The 19055-nt window shown below is 45.8% G+C and overlaps 1 protein-coding gene across 1 annotated transcript; it reads left to right on the plus strand.

The window, feature by feature from the left end:
• Positions 1–8682: 8682 nt before the first annotated feature.
• Positions 8683–14136, plus strand: LOC311122615 (FRAS1-related extracellular matrix protein 2-like; the record flags this gene model as incomplete). The annotated part of the gene is made up of 2 exons (XM_084196956.1): positions 8683–13720; positions 14047–14136. Coding segments are annotated over 2 exons (5128 nt in total), but the record flags the coding sequence as incomplete, so codon positions are not given.
• Between the last annotated feature and the right edge of the window lie 4919 nt (positions 14137–19055).

The following is a 19055-nucleotide window of genomic DNA, read 5'->3' on the forward strand; positions in this document are numbered from 1 at the left end:
AGAAACAACAGTCCATCATTACTTTGACATGAAGGTCAGTCAATACGGAAAATGTCAAGAACTTTTAAAGTTTCTTCAAGTGCAGTCGCAAAAACCATCAAGCGCTATGATGAAACTGGCTCTCATGAGGACCGCCACAGGAATGGAAGACCCAGAGTTACCTCTGCTGCAGAGGATAAGTTCATTACAGTTACCAGCCTCAGAAATTGCAGCCCAAATAAATGCTTCACAGAGTTCAAGTCACAGACACATCTCAACATCAACTGTTCAGAGGGGACTGTGAATCAGGCCTTCATGGTCGAATTGCTGCAAAGAAACCACTACTAAAGGACACCAATAAGAAGAAGAGACTTGCTTGGGCCAAGAAAAATGAGCAATGGACATTAGACAGGTGGAAATGTGTCCTTTGATCTGGAGTCCATACTGGAGATTTTTGGTTCCAACCGCCGTGTCTTTGTTATGTGGGCAGCTTGTCTCTCCCTTTTCTGTTTCCCTTCCTCCTTGTTTTGTCCCCTCTTTGTCTGTTGTATGTGTGTTTGTCCCCATTATGTTGGTGCGTCTGCCGGTGTGTGTCTGGAGTGGATCGGGGGGCGTGCTCAGGATCTGCCTCTCCTGTGCAGCTGCGGGTTGTTTCCAGTGATTCCTGCCTACGCAGCTGCATCCTATTCTCTCATCAACCTGCACTACTAATTCCTGGGCATGGCTCTCCACCGGCGCCAGATCGTTGTTCTTACTAGAGCGGTAACTTGGCTCACCAGTAGAGTTAAATTGTCTTTGTCTTCAGCCTGGCTCTTTACTCTCCTTAACCTGTCGTTTGTTTTGTCTTCAGTTCAGACATACCTGCCTGCCTGCCTGCCTGCCTGCCTGCCTGCCTGCCTGCTTCAGCCTCTCCTTCCTCCGGAGCCGACTAGCCCACTCTGTTCCTTTTCTTCAGTTGTTTTTGGACTAAGACAAATTGAACTTTTATTAAAATAATTTTTGTTTCTTCCACTCCCTTAGTCGTGTTTTGTTTCTCTGAGTGCTGGGTTTAACCATAGCGTAACAGTCTTTGTCTGACGCGGTGTGGGTGAACGGATTAGTTCCCACCGTAAAGCATGGAGGAGGAGGTGTTATGGTGTAGGGGTGCTTTGCTGGTGACACTGTCTGTGATTTATTTAGCATTCAAGGCATACTTAACCAGCAAGGCTACCACAGCATTCTGTAGCGATACGCCATCCCATCTGGTTTGAGCTTAGTGGGACTATCATTTGTTTTTCAACAGGACAATGACCCAACACACCTCCAGGCTGTGTAAGGGCTATTTGACCAAGAAGGAGAGTGATGGAGTGCTGCATCAGATGACCTGGCCTCCACAATCCCCTGACCTCAACCCAATTGAGATGGTTTGGGATGAGTCGGACGGCAGAGTGAAGGAAAAGCAGCCAACAAGTGCTCAGCATATGTGGGAACTCCTTCAAGACTGTTGGAAAAGTATTCCAGGTGAAGCTGGTTGAGAGAATGCCAAGAGTGTGCAAAGCCGTCATCAAGGCAAAGGGTGACTATTTGAAGAATCTCAAATATAAAATATATTTTGATTTAACACATTTTTGGTTACTACATGATTTCATATGTGTTATTTCATAGTTTTGATGTCTTCACTATTATTCTACAATGTAGAAAAAAGTACAAATAAAGAAAAACTCTTGAATGAGTAGGTGTGTCCAAACTTTCGACTGGTACTGTAGATAGCCTTGTTTTGTTCAATATTCTCTATGTCAATAACTCAATTTTGACAAAAATGCAGATAGAACCTTATAGTCCTAAACTCTCTATGGTTGTAATGGGAAAATGTGGAAGATGGGGAAAAAATACATTACCGGAAAGCATGAGTAATGTAAGCTTCTGCCTGGACCTCAATGTGACTTAACTTTGGTGGAACGAACAACTGCTGCAAAAGTCAAGCATGACCTAGACAGTAGGAATTCCCAATTTCTTCTCAGGAGGGAAGAGGGGGATTTAAGAATACACTTCGGCTTTGTTCTCCATCCATCATGGGTCATTAAGGGTCTGTCATCGTGTGCCGGTCCCCAGGATGGTGAGGTGAGACTGGGCAGCAGCAGGAGCTGAATGCCCTGGCCCCTGCCCAACCTTTCTCTGTTTACCCAAGGCCATCATTAAGAGCATGGCCCCAAGGGAACAGGGAAGGTACATCTCACACAACTAGGCCATGGATACAGTACAGTCAAGCTAATGAGTCATTCAGCACAATGCCATGTGTTATATACTGTTACTGTACTGTGACTCAACAGCTATGGCTAATGCTAACACTAGGCTAATGCTAGGCTAGTGCTAATGTTAGGCTAATCCTAGGCTAATGACCCTTATTAGCAGCATCCACAGGCGGCACATACACTCAGCGCCACTCTTTTGGCAGTCACTGCTAGCATTTTCTACTTAGCATTTAACCCCTGGAACAATCTAATGGTCCAGAATGAACTACAGTGCTGCCTGGGTTGGATGACAACTTTAGCCATAGAGGAAATCCTATCCTGCTAGGAGCGAAACACAAATAGCTTCTTAAACCGTAGAAATAAAGTAAATAACCATTGGGGTTGTACAGTTATATAAAAAGCTTGGTTTGTTTGTTTCTATAGTTACATAATTTGGACACACCCACCGTTCCATTCCTATAACTGTCCGGACGAGTGGGGGGTACTGTAGGACTTATTTAGGAGATGTAAGGACCTAGATGTAGAATGCATGCCATGCTGGGTATTCGGCACACGTTAAGGGGCGTTTGTCACGGGAGGGGGTTGCTAAGTGCCATGCAGTGTTGTCCAAAACGCGTCAGCATCTCCAAAAACTGTACGGCCTTTTATATTTATCGGCGTTATAAAACAGAGTAAGTTCAGCAGCTCACCCACCCCCACTTATAAAAATCTTCTCCCGTATGATACAAAATATTTATGTCCGGCACTTCCTATCCGTATTAAAGAGATTTATAGATTGAGCCCATTTCATCAGAAAGTGATTCAGTGACAGAACAGCTATATTCATCACTTGAAACTGCCAAAGTGATACTGTATTTCATTTGCACCAGCTGTGGTAGATTGTATAAGACTGAACAGTCCATTGATTGAATGAATGAGAAATTATAGCTACACTAAAGTTTCTAGAACAGTAAGTTTGTGTTTCTCCAATAATAATTCCTTATTCTCCTTGAAAATACTTGGTAATCCTGATGAAAGAGAAAAACATATAGAAGACTTGCGTTTTTTTACATTGAAGTTGTGGACCCACGTCATCACCGTTATAGCTTAATATCTATCATACACGTTACTCTATAAAAGGTCACTAAGTATTTTTATCTTACCGTGACCTTGCGCCGCGCCATACCGAGGCTGCATTCTCACATTCTCCCTGGATCCCCAATCTGACCGCTACATGTCTCTCTGTGTCATGCTGTGTCATCGTGACCTGCCGTCATGAGAACCCAGCGAACCCTCATGCTTACTGTCGTCCAATCGTAGTTTAGATGATAAATATAATAATCATACAAAATATTTAAGACAATGACGTGAGAATGTAGATGCCTAGATCATGTGTGGCGTCATGAGATGAGATAAAGTCATTACCATCTCTCCATATCCAGGGGGGAGGGGGCTCGGAGGGGGTTTCCATCATTGCATGGCTTTAAATCTGATGCCAGTGACAGCCCACCGCAAAGGATATATTTGGACTTTCTATGAATAATTCATAGGAAAGGTCAACCAGTGCTTTTATAACTACAGGAGGGACGTGGTCTATCGAGTTCTGCAGGTCACTTTCAATCATCAGTAATATAGCCTAGCTATCAACGATAATGACAAGAATCATAAATATGATATTTACTCATAAACATATGGAAAGCCTGGTTCCTCTCTAAGTTTCTTCATACTTGGGAGTTTTTCCTGAACACTTTGTTTCTGCTTCTTCTTGGACTTTGGGGTCTAGGACTGGTTATTGTAATTAAGCAGTAAGGCCCTAGGGGGTGTGGTATATGGCCAATATACCATGGCTAAGGGCTGTTCTTATGCACGACGCAACGCAGAGTGTCTGGATACAGCCCTTAGCCGTGGTATATTGGCAATATACCACAAACACCCGAGGTGCCTCATTGCTATTATAAACTGGTTACCAACGTAATTAGAGCAGTAAAATAAATGTTTTGTCATACCCGTTGTACACGGTCTGATATACCACGGCTTTCAGCCAATCAGCATTCAGGGCTCGAACCACCCAGTTTATAATATCATTTATAGATTGATTGATTGATTGAAATGTATTTTTGATTACTGTATGTGTCTGATTGTAACATAAGCTGTCTCTAGTCTAGTGTCATTAAGGGAAGGGGTTCGTTAGGGGATGAGGCCAGTGTCTCAGTGTCACTGTCACCCCCCTGTCCTGCTAGGCCAGCTGATGCCAGGTGCTGGGTGGTTCTCAGTGTGTGATCGAGGGGAGTTTGGTGCCGGGGTGTCCCAGAGACCTGACCCTAAAGGGCACCAACCCTGTGAACTGACCATAAACCGCCACATGACCAGGTCACACACGTCACATTGTTTAATTTATTGAGGCTTTCAATATTTGTCCTGCAGGCCTGTATACCTGGTGCCATTTTGTTTTGCTGTTGACAGTTGCAGTTTGAAAATGTATTTTGTTGAACTGAGTGTTAATGTTGAGTTAGGCCAATGTGTACTGTTTGAGTGGACTGAGGGGCTGAACATCCATTTTTTAAACTGATCCATCTTTACTGTTGTCCATTTCTATTTCCCAGTGATGAAGGATATAGTAAAGAAATGGCTCATGTTACGAATAAAAACCTCTCCCTTAATTCATTTTTTGATTACACAGGGGTCATATGGAGGACTACATACAGTGCATTCAGAAAGAATTCAGACCCCTTCCCCATTTTGTTACATTACAGCCTTATTCTAAAATGGATCAGATAAATGTTTTTCCTCATCAATCTACACACAATACCCCATAATGACAAAGCGAAAGCAAATTTATAAAAATAAAAAAAACGATAAGTATTCAGACCCTTTGCTATGAAACTCGAAATTGAGCTCAGGTGCATTCTGTCTCCATTGAACATCCTTGAGATGTTTCTACAACTTGATTGGAGTCCACCTGTGGTAAATTCAATTGATTGGAGATTATTTGGAAAGGCACACACCTGTCTATATAAGGTCCCACAGTTGACAGTGCATGTCAGAGCAAAAACCAAGCCATGAGGTCGAAGGAATTGTCCGTAGAGCTCCGAGACAGGATTGTGTCGAGGCACAGATCTGGGAAAGGGTACCAAAAAATGTCCCAGAGGGAAAGAAGAACGGAGCAAAGTACAGAGACATCCTTGATGAAAACCTGCCCCAGAGCACTCAGGACCTCAGACTGGGGCGAAGGTTCACCTTCCAACAGGACAACGACCCTAAGCACACAGCCAAGACAACGCAGGAGTGGCTTCTGGACAAGTCTCTGAATGTCCTTGAGTGGCCCAGCCAGAGCCCGGACTTGAACCCGATCGAACATCTCTGGAGAGACCTGAAAATAGCTGTGCAGTGACGCTCCCCATCCAACCTGACAGAGCTTGAGAGGATCTGCAGAGAAGAATGGGAGAAACTCCCCAAATGCTTGTAGCGTCATACCCAAGAAGAATCGAGGCTGTAATCGCTGCCAAAGGAGCTTCAACAAAGTACTGAGTGAAGGGTCTGAATACTTGTATTTCAGTTTTTATTTGTAATACATTTTCAAAAAAATCTAAACAACTGTTTTTGCTTTGTCATTATGGGGTATTGTGTGTAGATTGATGAGGGGAAAAAACTATTGAATGTGGAAAAAGTCAAGGGGTCTGAATACTTTCCGAATGCACTGTATAGGATGTCTTGGGAACAACACAAAGGTTTTTCTTGTGCATATGTTGTCGAGTGTTTTCTGCTGCGTTAAACATGAATTATTTGTATGATGATATTCTAAACCTTATCAAATATCATCCCATGCAGCGAAAAATAGAATAAAAGCTTGTTAACTCCAAGGTATGAGGGGTTGTGGTGTGGAGATACACCAGGGCCCCTGAACACAAGAACAGAGTGGAGGGGAGGAACAGGATGTTACGTTACTGACCTTGGCTTTGGGTATTCCCTGTCTGTCAGGCCGCAGTATGATAAGAGAGATGTCATGGTTCATTAGTATTCGCCTGGCCCTTCTGAAAGACCCCACTGTTCACGTGAAGCACAATGTGAAATTACCATGGCGATCGCTGATGATATAGCCTATCAGAGCACTGAGTTGACTTCAAAGTGTCTCTGAAACTAATGGGACAGGTTACCTGCGTACCTATAGCACATAGTATCTGACCATGAAATACACATTGTTTATGTTTTATAATACTAATACCCTGAGGGAAACTTTGTGTATGTGATATTTTAAAACTCTTATTACTTTGTTTTTTGCATTTCATATTTAACTGATAATGTTAACTGACTAAACGTGAATTTTTGTTTTCTATTTTGGTTATCTTTTGGTTGGAATTTAGTTCAATATCCGTAGTTCTTGTAACCTGCATCAGGTTACCCTATAGAGGGCACTATCGTCAGTGTTCCATAGTGCCATGACCTTGCACTTTAAAAGCTCCTGTTCAGTGTTTGATCATGCTTAATGCACAATGAAAGCGAACCTCTAAATCAGCACTGGTGTTTGAATCTGAAATATTTAACATAATACTCCACACAATCATCACATCATATCCTCCTTAATCTAAGTCTCATTCAAAGTAAACATGCATTAATCAAACTGTCTTTATGTAAAGAGGTCTAATAACAATATGTTTAGACCAGGGGTTCTTAAACTCTTTCAGCGCGAGACCCAAATGAGAAATTGACGTTCCTCCCGTGACCCAAATCGTCCTCCAACGACCCAAATTAAGAAGAAATAGTGTGTGATTATAGATGTATTTTCATAACCCGCGACCCACCTCTCACATACATGCCCAGGGCCCACTTTGGGTCCCGACCCATAGTTTAATAAATAAAAAAACGGGTTTAGACTGTAGACAATAATGAACAGCAGTATTAAACAAAGTCATGCAAGAGAAACAAACCCTAAGAAATTATTGTGAAACATGCTGCAACATGTTCTACAGTCTTAGAGCCATAACCTAAAAGATGCAATGATGAGTCTGTATTATGTTTAAGGCTTTGTCAAATAGGCACATTAAAGCCAATTCTGCATGTGTTGTCTTGAAAACCTGGACACAGCATTTTGGGAGGTCTTCAACTGATGATTTAGGTTTCTTTTGGAGAGGGGGAGTTGGGTAAGGTAGTTTGTTGGGGGGCAGAGGAGGATGGGGGGCTGAGACAGGGAAGGCTGGGGGGGTATAGAGGAGGAGGGAAGGCTGGGAGGGGATAGGCATTTTTATATTTTTTATGTATTTTTTTTATTTTTTGGGTATTCTTTCTTAAAATTGCATTGTTGGTAAGGGCTTGTAAGTAAGCATTTCACTGTAAGGTCTACACCTGTTGTATTCAGCGCATGTGACAAATGCAATTTTATTTTATTTTATTTGAATAGAGAGGGGAGGGAGGGGATAGGCAGGGGGGAGAGAGGGAGGGGGGATAGGCAGGGGGGAGAGAGGGAGGGGGGGATAGGCAGGGGGGAGAGAGGGAGGGGAGGGGATAGGCAGGGGGGAGAGAGGGGAGGGAGGGGATAGGCAGGGGGAGAGAGAGGGGAGGGAGGGGGTAGGCAGGGGGGAGAGAGAGAGGGAGGGGAGGGGATAGGCAGGTGGGAGAGAGAGGGGAGGGAGGGGATAGGCAGGGGGGAGAGAGAGAGGGAGGGGATAGGCAGGGGGGAGAGAGGGAGGGAGGGGATAGGCAGGGGGGAGAGAGAGAGGGAGGGGAGGGGATAGGCAGGGGGAGAGAGAGGGGAGGGAGGGGATAGGCAGGGGGAGAGAGAGGGGAGGGAGGGGATAGGCAGGGGGGAGAGAGAGGGGAGGGAGGGGATAGGCAGGGGGGAGAGAGAGGGGAGGGAGGGGATAGGCAGGGGGGAGAGAGAGAGAGGGGAGGGGATAGGCAGGGGGGAGAGAGAGGGGAGGGAGGGGATAGGCAGGGGGGAGAGAGAGAGGGAGGGGAGGGGATAGGCAGGGGGGAGAGAGAGGGGAGGGAGGGGGAGAGAGGGAGAGAGGGGATAGGCAGGGGGAGAGAGAGGGGAGGGAGGGGGTAGGCAGGGGGGAGAGAGAGGGGAGGGGATAGGCAGGAGGACGAGAGAGGGGAGGGAGGGGATAGGCAGGAGGAAAGGGGGAGGGAGGGGAGGGGATGGGCAGGGGTACTGGAGGGGCTGTCCAATGTGCTTTCTTAAATTAGCTGTTGGAGGCAGGAGGCATTCTCTCCGGGTTGTCAGAGGGAGGAGTCTGGGGGCGCTCTCACTGTCTACTGCTTCAGTATTACCTGCACCATAAGATCAACTACACTTGTCCTGTGTGAGTGTGTGTGTGGACAGAGAGAGAGAAAGAGGGAGCAGAGAGAGAGAGAACAAGAGACCCAAGCTTCAACTTTTCAACTACCAGATTGGGGTTTACTTTTTCAAATATTTTTTCTTCTCTGGAGAGATTTGATCTGAAGGACATTTATTTCTCCTGAGTTATAAAAAGTTGCAGGGCAACTGGCAGCTGACATGGCTGGTTGTCTGCAAAGGACAGGACTTTGTAAAGGGCAGGCACGTTTGTTGAGATGCCTCTTTGTGCTTTTCACTCTGGGCTTCTGCTTTTCCTCTGTGGACGCGGAGCCCCACCAATTCGAACCGGCTTTCCTCTATCGACAACGACAAGGACCTAATGCTGACAGCATCATCGTGGCCAACAATGGCCTCCGTGTTCCCTTCGGGAGGTCTGTGTACCTGGACCCTGTCAATGACCTGGTGACCGAGGTGCAGCCCGGAGACCGCTGCTCCATCACGGTCCTGGAGAATGATCCACTGGCCCAAAAACCCGGAATGCTTAGCCCTAAGAAGTTTCCCTGTGCGTTTGGCGATGATGAGGTGAAATACACTCATTTTGGTTCCCGGAGCCCCAGTAAAGACAGGGTGAAGCTGCAGCTGCGCTACGACTCCCAGACGGACACGGTGGTCATCCCCTTCATGCTGGAGGTGGAGGTGGTCTTCCAGCAGCTGGAGGTCCTCACCAGGAACATGCCCCTGGCTGTGGACAAGCTCAACGGCAACAGCAACCCCATCGACAAAAAGGGCCTGGAGTTTTCCTTTGAGGACGGCGTCACTCAGTGCAAGGTTGCCACGCTGGTCGGCGCCGGCGGTCTCCCCAGGTATGGCACCCTTTTAAATAATTCCACTAATGGCCAGATGATGGATTGTGGTGAGTTTCTTAAGCAAGGCATTCGCTACAAGCACACATCCACCACCAACTCTCCTAACAGAGACTATATCCCCATGTTGGTAGAGCTGCAGGATAATGAGGGAAACACCATCATGCAGGAGCATTTCCAGATCATGGTTAGAATCAGAGAGGGCACAGAGAACACCTCTCCTAAGCCTAGTTTTGTTGCTATGATGATGATGGAGATTGATCAGTTTGTGATGACAGCTATCACCAGTGATATGTTGGCTGCCGAGGACGTTGAATCTGATCCAGACGACTTAATCTTTAACATTACGTCCCCCCTGGGCCATCAGCAAGGCTACATCATCAGTACAGATGATCAGAACCTCCCCATCACCTCGTTCTACCAGAGAGACATGAAAGATTTGAAGATAGCCTATAAGCCTCCATCCGAGGATTCAGAAGTAGAGAGGATTTTCCAGCTCGAGTTTGAAATTGTAGATACAGAGGGTGCCGTCTCTGATACATTTGCCTTTATGATTGTGGTGAAGCCTATGAATACTCTGGCTCCCGTAGCAACCAAGAACACAGGGCAGCTTTTGTTTGAGGGCCAGTCCAGATCTCTTTCCAGCTCTCACAACTTAGAGATCAGTGATGAAGATAACCTGGACGATGTGAAAATCACAGTGGTGGACGGCTTGAAGCATGGCGAGCTGACGGTGCTCGGCTCGCGCAGGAAATTCTTCACACCTGCTGATTTAGATGCCGGCATCGTGGTTTACCAGCACGACGGCAGTGACACCTACAGCGACAACATCATTTTTAGAATGACTGATGGCAGCAATGAGGTTGAGTTTCTGTTCCCTATCACTATAGCCCCCACCGACGACGAACCCCCTATTATCAATGCAAACACCGGCCTGGTGCTTTTCAAGAATGAAATCATGCAGATTTCCCCCTTCATTCTGAGCGCCACAGACATAGACTCAGAGGACTCTACCATTAAATTCATCCTTGAGGCCCCATACTCCACTGTGGGGGAGCTTCTCCTCAGACAGGTGGAGCCTCCCTCTGACCCCTCTCTCTGGAAGTTCAGTGAGACAGATGAGATGTTTGAACAGGTGGTGACCGAATGTTTCCAGCAGGACATTCTAGATGGGAAGCTCTTCTACCGCCACATTGGGCCTCACAGCACCACCACTGTGATGGATCAGTTTGTGTTCCGCGTCCAAGACGACAATAACCCACCAAACCAGTCCGGTGAGCATACCTTCACCATTAAAATCCACCCGGTGGATGACCTCCCACCAGAGCTCTACCCAGAGACCACGCTTCACATGACAGTGCAAGAGTATGAGCTGACCCACTTCAAGAAGACGTTTTTGCGTTACACAGATCTGGACTCGGATGACAGGGATCTGAAATACACCGTCACCAAGCCCCCCACTGACACAGATGAGAACAACCCGGCCCCCCTGGGTGATATTGTTCTGACTGACAGTCCCGACTCAGTGATCAGTGAGTTCACACAGGCCCAGGTCAACCACCACAAAGTGGCCTACAAGCCCCCAGACCAGGAACTGGGCATCACTCCAAAAGTCCTTCAGTTCACATTCATTGTGGAGGACACTGCTGGGAATTCAGTAGATGGACTATTCACTATTTTCTTACAGCCCGTTGACAACAAGCCCCCCTTTATCACCAACACTGGTTTCACTTGTCAGGAGAGAAGCACGTACATCATCACTAAGAACGAGCTCGATGCCACCGACCAGGACACAGAAGATGAAAATATCATATTCACTGTGACCCAGATTCCCCGCTATGGGCAGCTGCAGTATTTAGGGATCGATATGTCGAACAGTGAGACATTCGTCCTGGAGGACATCGAAAATGGCCGTATTGCCTACATCCACGGCGGGGAGGAAAGCCTCAGCGACGTTATCAAGTGTGACGTCAGCGACGGCTTCCATGAGGTACCTATCATCATCAAGATCTCCATTAACCCAGTTGATGACGAGACCCCCACCATCATGCTCCCTGCCGGCCTCCTAGGGGCATCCATCGATGTCCTGGAGAACGGGGCAACTGAAATCACCAGCAACGTCATCCAGGGCCGCGATGAAGACACTGACGACCTCATGCTGACCTTCATCGTTGAGGAGCCCCCCAGGCTCGGTGAGATCCTAGTGAGCGGTGCCCGCGCCGAGAGGTTCACCCAACAGGACATCATCAACGGTATGGTGGTATATGCCCACACTAGTGGTGAGATCGGATCCTTCAAAGAGCATGACTCCTTCAACCTCACCATCTCCGACATGTCCGATGAATGGGTTGTCGGGGGCAACAAGGTCCAAGGAGTCCGGGTGCTCGTCACTATCCTGCCCGTCGACAGCATCCCACCTATCGTCAGCGTTGGGGAGCAGTTTGTGGTGATAGAAGGGGAGAAGAACGTCATTACTCTGGATCACATTATGGCTGAGGATATGGACACAGAAAATGACGACATCCTGTGCACCATCATCGTCCAATCAACATCCGGGTACGTGGAGAATATCTCCCCAGCTCCAGGTTCTGAGAAGTCCAGAGCAGGCACCGCCATCACCGCCTTTAGCTTCAAAGATGTCTTCCTCGGTCATATCTACTACGTCCAGAGCATCCACAAAGGTGTGGAGCCTGTGGAAGACAGGTTCACCTTCCGTTGCTCTGACGGCATCAACTTCTCTGATCGCCACTTCTTCCCCATCGTCATCATCCCTGCCAATGATGAGAAACCAGAGATCTTCATCCGTGAGTTTGTCGTGATGGAGGGCATGAGTCTGGTCATTGACACACCCATCCTGAACGCGGCTGATGCAGACATTCCAGGGGACGAACTGGAGTTTGAGATCATAAAGAACCCCAAGCATGGCAAGATAGTTCAGCAGCTTTCAACGGGCACAGTCCCTGTTGTCAAGTTCTCCCTGGAACAGATCAATGAGGCCTCCAACATCGTCTATGAACACGACGACTCAGAGACCAAAGAAGACAGCTTCGACGTTAGGCTCACAGACGGGAAACACACAGTGGAGAAAAATATTCTCATCATGGTGATTCCTGTCAATGACGAGACACCGAGAATGGCCATCAATGACGGACTGGAGGTTGAGATCGGAGAAACCAAAATAATCAACAACAGGGTCATGAAGGCTACTGATCTGGACTCGGAAGACAAAGAGCTCATCTACGTTGTGCGCTATGGCCCAAGCCAAGGCTATCTCCAGCGTATCACCAAGTTTGGACACGTTGTGGGCAACATCACCCTCGACATGAACTTCACCCAAGACGAAGTCGACAAAAACCTGATCCAGTATGTGCATACGGGCCAGGAGGGTGTACGCGACCTGTTGAAGTTTGACGTTACCGACGGCATTAACCCCCTTATCGACCGATACTTCTACATCAACATCGGAAGCATCGACATGGTCTTCCCCGATGTCATCAACAAAGGTGTGACTCTAAAAGAAGGGGGCAAAGTGACCCTCACCACTGACCTGCTCAGCACCACTGACATCAACAGCCCAGATGAGTTCCTCAGCTTTAGCATCACACGTGCCCCTAGCAGAGGCCATCTTGAATGCACTGACCTCCCAGGTGTGCCCATCTCCACCTTCACCCAGCTGCAGCTGGCCGGCAACAAGATCTACTACATCCACACATCTGACGATGAGATGAAGATGGACAGCTTTGAGTTCGAGGTGACGGACGGCTACAACCCCGTCTTCCGCACCTTCAGAGTATCCATCACGGACGTGGACAACAAGAAACCTGTCCTGAGCGTCCACAAGCTGCTGTTGGGAGAGGGCGAGAACAAGCTCATCACCCCATTCGAGTTGACCGTGGAGGACCGTGACACCCCAGACAACCTGCTGCGCTTTGTGGTCACCCAGGTTCCGGTTCATGGCCAGTTGCTGTTCAATGGCACCCAGCCAATCAACACCTTCACCAAGCAGGACCTGAATGAGAACCTCATCACCTACAAGCACGATGGCACCGAGTCCAATGAGGACAGCTTCTCGTTCACCGTCACCGACGGCACACACAACGACTTCTACGTATTCCCTGATACCGTGTACGAGACACGTAAGCCTCAGATGATGACCATTCACATCAGCACTATTGACAACGGGGTCCCCCAGATTGTGGTCAACAAGGCTGCCCCCTCGCTAAGGGTTCTGCATACCGGCCACCTTGGCTTCCTGATCACCAGCAAGGCCCTGAAGTCCGAGGATCGAGACAGCCCTCACAAAGTCCTCAAGTACTCCGTGGCCGAGGCCCCACTGCACGGCTTCATCATGAACAACGCGCTGGGCAATGACAGCATCAAGGCCTTCACACAAGGTAAGACTAGCATTTACTATTACATATATATAAAAATTTGGAAAAAGTGAACGAACAATCAAAACAATTAAAATCTGACAAACATACTTTTATTCATTTTATTCTAAATTGATTTAAGTTCTGTACTTTGGGAAAATTATGTTTACAATATCAGTAAGCCCAGGATTCACACTCCTGTCAGAATCAGTATTGTAATGCCTTTGTCTTTGACATCATCTAAAGTGATGCCTGAGGGCTCTAAGTAACCTTCAGTAAAAAGTGGAGAAATCATCTCAGATGTTCAGAAGAATGTAGAGATTCTCCTATTCACCCTTTCATGTCATCAGCTGATATCGACGAAATGAAGATTTGCTACGTGCTGCTTGATGGTAGCAACGCCACAAGTGATATCTTCTACTTCACCGTAGAAGATAACGGTAAGACCCTCTTTATTCATCTTTGAACCTCATGCTCATTGACGTTGTAGTGTCTCATTACTACGTGGCCTGTAGGCATTCCTTTAGGCTTCAGCCTTCTTTTAATTGAATGTCTCTCTGAGATTGAATCTTCCTGCTCTCTGTCAATCTCCAAAGTGTTTGCATCACAAAGACTTAAAGGCAGTCGCCATGACTGACAGCTAGCACAGAGCCCCTTGTCTCTCCTCGCCTCACTGCTGAGGGTGGCAGGTTTAAAGGAGGTTTAAAGAAGGGGTGGAAGAGGTCAGTGGGGACACGGGCCAAACAGTGTCCCTGGGTGTGTTAGGAGCGAAAGAGATGGAACGCCCGGCAATTAAAAAAGCTCCGAACTTTATTGTATCATGGACAATGGGGTGTTTTCCTTTGTGGTTTTTGTCCTGGGTTTCCTTCAGTGTTTGAAGTGATAGCATGAAACCAAATTCGCCACCTTCAATGCCTCCAAGGCATTCCAAGTATTCATCAAGCCATATGTCAGTTTTTATGGAAATCGATCCTAGATAAGTGAGAATAGCATTAACCTTTGACCCTGTGTGTAGAGGAAACTACTAATTTGTAATACCAGTTTTGTAAGGATCAAGGTGACTGTTAAGGTCCTGACCTGCTTCATTGCTTCTCTAGGTTAGTGGAACAGAAATGTGTGGCTTCTGAGACACACATAACTATTTCATAGTGAAGTTAGCAAGTTTCTCTTCACAATCCAAAATACTCATGGAGGGAGAATTGTTTTAATTGCTTCTATTTTTTGGATTCTATTTTCTGTTTGACTTGTCATCACCATCCGATATGGACTTCTGCGTTTTGCTGCCAGATCCATTCCTTACCTTCTCTAGGGATCCTTTGCTTGGGAGGCTTTGGATTTCAGTAGCTGTGTGTATTTATATTCCCCTGAAAATTCACTTTTGGTCCGATGTCATATGAACCATACCTTATTGGATTTCATAATTATCCACACAGGTTGCATTTCTATCGTGACAATCCTGTTGGTGTTTTCAGTATACAGTAATTAATATGCATGATTATGATGTTAGTGTTTATATATAGTAGCTTTTCTATTGTATTGTCAGTAGATTTAAACTATTTGAGTAAAGCATGTATATCATAAAATAGGATTTTGGTTTCAAGGTATAATTCAGTATGTGTATATTCTACATATTCTACACATTTGTGTATCACACACAGACTGTAGAGTTTTGAAACAGATCGATTGTTGGATTTTCGTTTTGTTATGGTTCGCTTCGTCCAACGTACCATGATGGACCTACTTTAACTGCATCACGGATATATATAGCGAATGCAAAAGCAAAGTAACAAAATATAGCAGGTGGGGATGGGCGGATGCTTTGCTATTTTAACATCAGCTGTAAATTCTAAACACATTCTGAGGTTTTGAAATGCATCCCTCCATGACACACTGTAAGAAAAGTTTGGGCTATAATTATGCCAGATTGAGGACTAGCTAGCTAGCGCAATATCATCATCATCATCACCATGGTTGTTGGCCAGGGAGGGTTTAGGTGTCATGGCCTTTTGGTAAATTCCTCTTGTGGTTTTCACCAAGTTTAACCCCTCCTAAGTTAACCCTTTCATCTTCATGTTAGCCTTCACTCCCAGTAATTACCTCTCCTGTTAGGACAGAGAACTGGCTGTGAGAATGGAGTGGGAGAAAGGTTGTTAACTAGTTTCTGAAGGTATTGAGCTTCAAGGAATTATTTTCCCATACTGTCTCGATCCACACATACTGAAATACTGAGACTTATTTTCTTAATTATATATATTTTTGAATGCAGGTTTATTCCCAAAGTTTCCTTATGTTTTGGTGGAGGACACTTCATCTTACTCTGCTAAAGCAGAACATGCTGAATTCCAGACAGTGTCGCTCTCAGACAGTATAGCCTTAATGGAGAATAGGGCTTTCTATCTCAGGGCTGTCTGTAATTGAGGGTCTGGCTACAACAGGAAGGGGACACAAGGGCTTCAATTAGCTCCACAATCCCCTGTGTTTGTAGTGTAGTCTGTCCCACTGTTCTGTTTGAGATTCCAGCCAGCACATCTGAACCAGGTGCAGGGTTGGCTCTATACCTCTCTGCCATCTGTCGAATGAGACTTTGTTTCTGTCTGACTACGGTTCACATGTGCAGAGCACTGAGTCAGGGCTGGTAGGACACACACACACACACACACACACACACACACACACACACACACACACACACACACACACACACACACACCCGAGTAAGATCAAATAAAGGCATGAAAAGGCAACAATTGCCTGAGTCGTAAGTCTGTCAATGACATGTAGGAACAAGTTGACACAGCATTCTGTTGGTCAGCGAATCTGAACATAAAAGTTTTGTGAGTTTTTTATGCGCGTGAGAAACACAACTGGACGTTCTAGTTTCTATAGAATAAATGTCTGCAGCAGAAGTGACCGTGAACAATACCTTAAAACTAATACTATTTACACCCTAAGCATGTAAAATTGATTTTACAATTGTGTGTAATTCACCTAGAAAATAGAGTCAAATTGGCTGCATTGTCTCCCTGTAGAGTTGTATTGCTGTATTGAAACAACATGTCATAAATAATGTATTATGGGTAAGAAGAGAAAGATGTTCATGTTTATTTATTTTCCAGTTTTTTACTTTAACTAAATTTATTTGCATTCATTACAACACTGTATATAGACATAATATGACATTTGAAATGTCTTTATTATTTTGGAACTTTTGTGAGTATAATGTTTACTGTTATTTTTTATTGTTTATTTCACTTTTGTTTATTATCTATTTCACTTGCTTTGTCAATGTAAACATATGTTTCCCATGCCAAGAAAGCCCCTTGAATTGAATTGAATTGAAAGAGAGAGAGGTCAGGGTATTTCCCCTGGGTGTTGGTCAGGAGTAGGTGTTGGCCGGCCCTTGCCTTTTGGGGGCCCTAAGCCAGAGTGTAGGAGTGGGTGTTGGCCGGCCCTTGCCTTTTGGGGGCCCTAAACCAGAGTGTAGGAGTGGGTGTTGGCCGGCCCTTGCCTTCTGGGGGCCCTAAGCCAGAGTGTAGTGACACATTTTAGTTTTCAAGTTAATTTCCTGCAATTCTACACATTTTGCCATTATTCGACTATGATTACTACAAGTTTAGATAGCTGACTAGACTAACTTACCAATCTAAAAATTGTTAGCTGACATGGGCTAATTGAGTGACTGTCAGTGACTGACAAACAAGAGGAAAACTGCTGATGTACAACCAAATGTCGAAATTGCACCTTGTGTATTCTACTATTCTTACTCTCAATAATAAGTTGAGACCCCGACTGAATTCCTTTGAATGAAGCTCTCCCCTCGTCCCTCACCTTGAGGGGAATGTAGTGTTACATAGCGTAGCATAACATTAGCATAACCTTTATGTGTGAAGTGGCGTTAGCATACCTCGGTGCTGGCGCGGTGTCACCCTGGCTACACTACAGCTGGCCAGGCCTTCCAGGGGCCAGTGGGCCCATCTGTTGATTGGGGCTCTGACAGGGAGAGCCAGGCAGGCTGAACTGGGTCCAGGCAGGGTGAACTGGGTCCAGGCAGGCTGAACTGGGTCCAGGCAGGGTGAACTGGGTCCAGGCAGGCTGAACTGGGTCCAGGCAGGGTGGCTCTGGTCCTGGTTGTTTTGGAGAGAGGGAGAGAGGGTGTTCAGATACTGTTTGCCTTTTGCTCTATGTGGTACCACACCTTTTACACTTTCTAGCTGCACACCAAAATGAATACGGAAGTGTCATTACTGAGTTGAATCCTTTCATCATTCAGATAAACATGTTTCCAATGAGGAAATAGACCTGCAGATACATTGATAGTTGCAGCTGTCTTTAACCTTTTACTGCAGTGGGCTAAAGTTGCAGCTGTCTTTGACCTTTTACTGCAAATCAGTAAAAGGGTCACACAGAGTGATTCTTGGTAGTCTGAAACAAATCTACTTTGAAACAAAAGTATACACCTCACACACATGGTTATGGGCTTTAAAAAAAGAAGACACCTGCACCATGTCAGATATAGAGTTGAAATGTATTACATTTTGAGTTTGCATCCCAATATTACACTTTATATACATCACAGTAGACTGAATTATAACAAAACTGTTTGACATAGAAACACCGGATTTTCAGTGTAAAAAAAAAATACATATGTTTATTAATTATGAAGTATTAAGTATTATTAAAGTTTGAAAAATATGAATAACATTCCACCCATGAAGCCACTAGGTCATTTGACTGTAGGAAAGGGCTACAGTTATTAGCACCCTTTTAAATGGATTAGAATACCTGCCAGGCATATGCATGTAGTGCACCAGACTCCCTGGTTGCGTCCCAAATGGCACCCTATTCCCTATATATTACAGCACTTTTGAAAAGTAGTGCACTATATAGAGAATTGGGTGCCATTTGGGATGCATCCCATAGCTTTCTAAGTGGGACAGACTTGTTAAACACACATAATCTCCCAAATCATAAACACTTCAACTACAACTCAGCCCCTTTAACTGTCCCCTTGCCTAGCAACAAAGGCCCTCAGCCTCTCCAGACAGTCACCCAATACCAATGTGTAGCGGACCGATATGCATCCTCCCTTTTCAATACATACTGTACCTGCCTTTTCTGTACCAGTATATGTGTCAAAGATTAGAAGTGTCTTGTCAAGCTACACACACATGCAAGGTACACCGTCTTGCATGCGATGGATGGGTACACACTCAATCTCCTTACCTTTATAGACTTACAGTCTCCATGGTGGAGATGGTGGTGATGGGGGGAGGAAAGGGGGAGGAAGGGGGGAGGAAGCATTCCCCAGTCCCAGCAGGTGTCAAGAGACACAGAGGCGGTGGCGGCTCTAGCCATAACA

Source organism: Coregonus lavaretus, assembly GCF_964263955.1.
Source record: "Coregonus lavaretus genome assembly, contig: HAP1_SCAFFOLD_2320, whole genome shotgun sequence".
NCBI classification, from domain to species: domain Eukaryota; kingdom Metazoa; phylum Chordata; class Actinopteri; order Salmoniformes; family Salmonidae; genus Coregonus; species Coregonus lavaretus.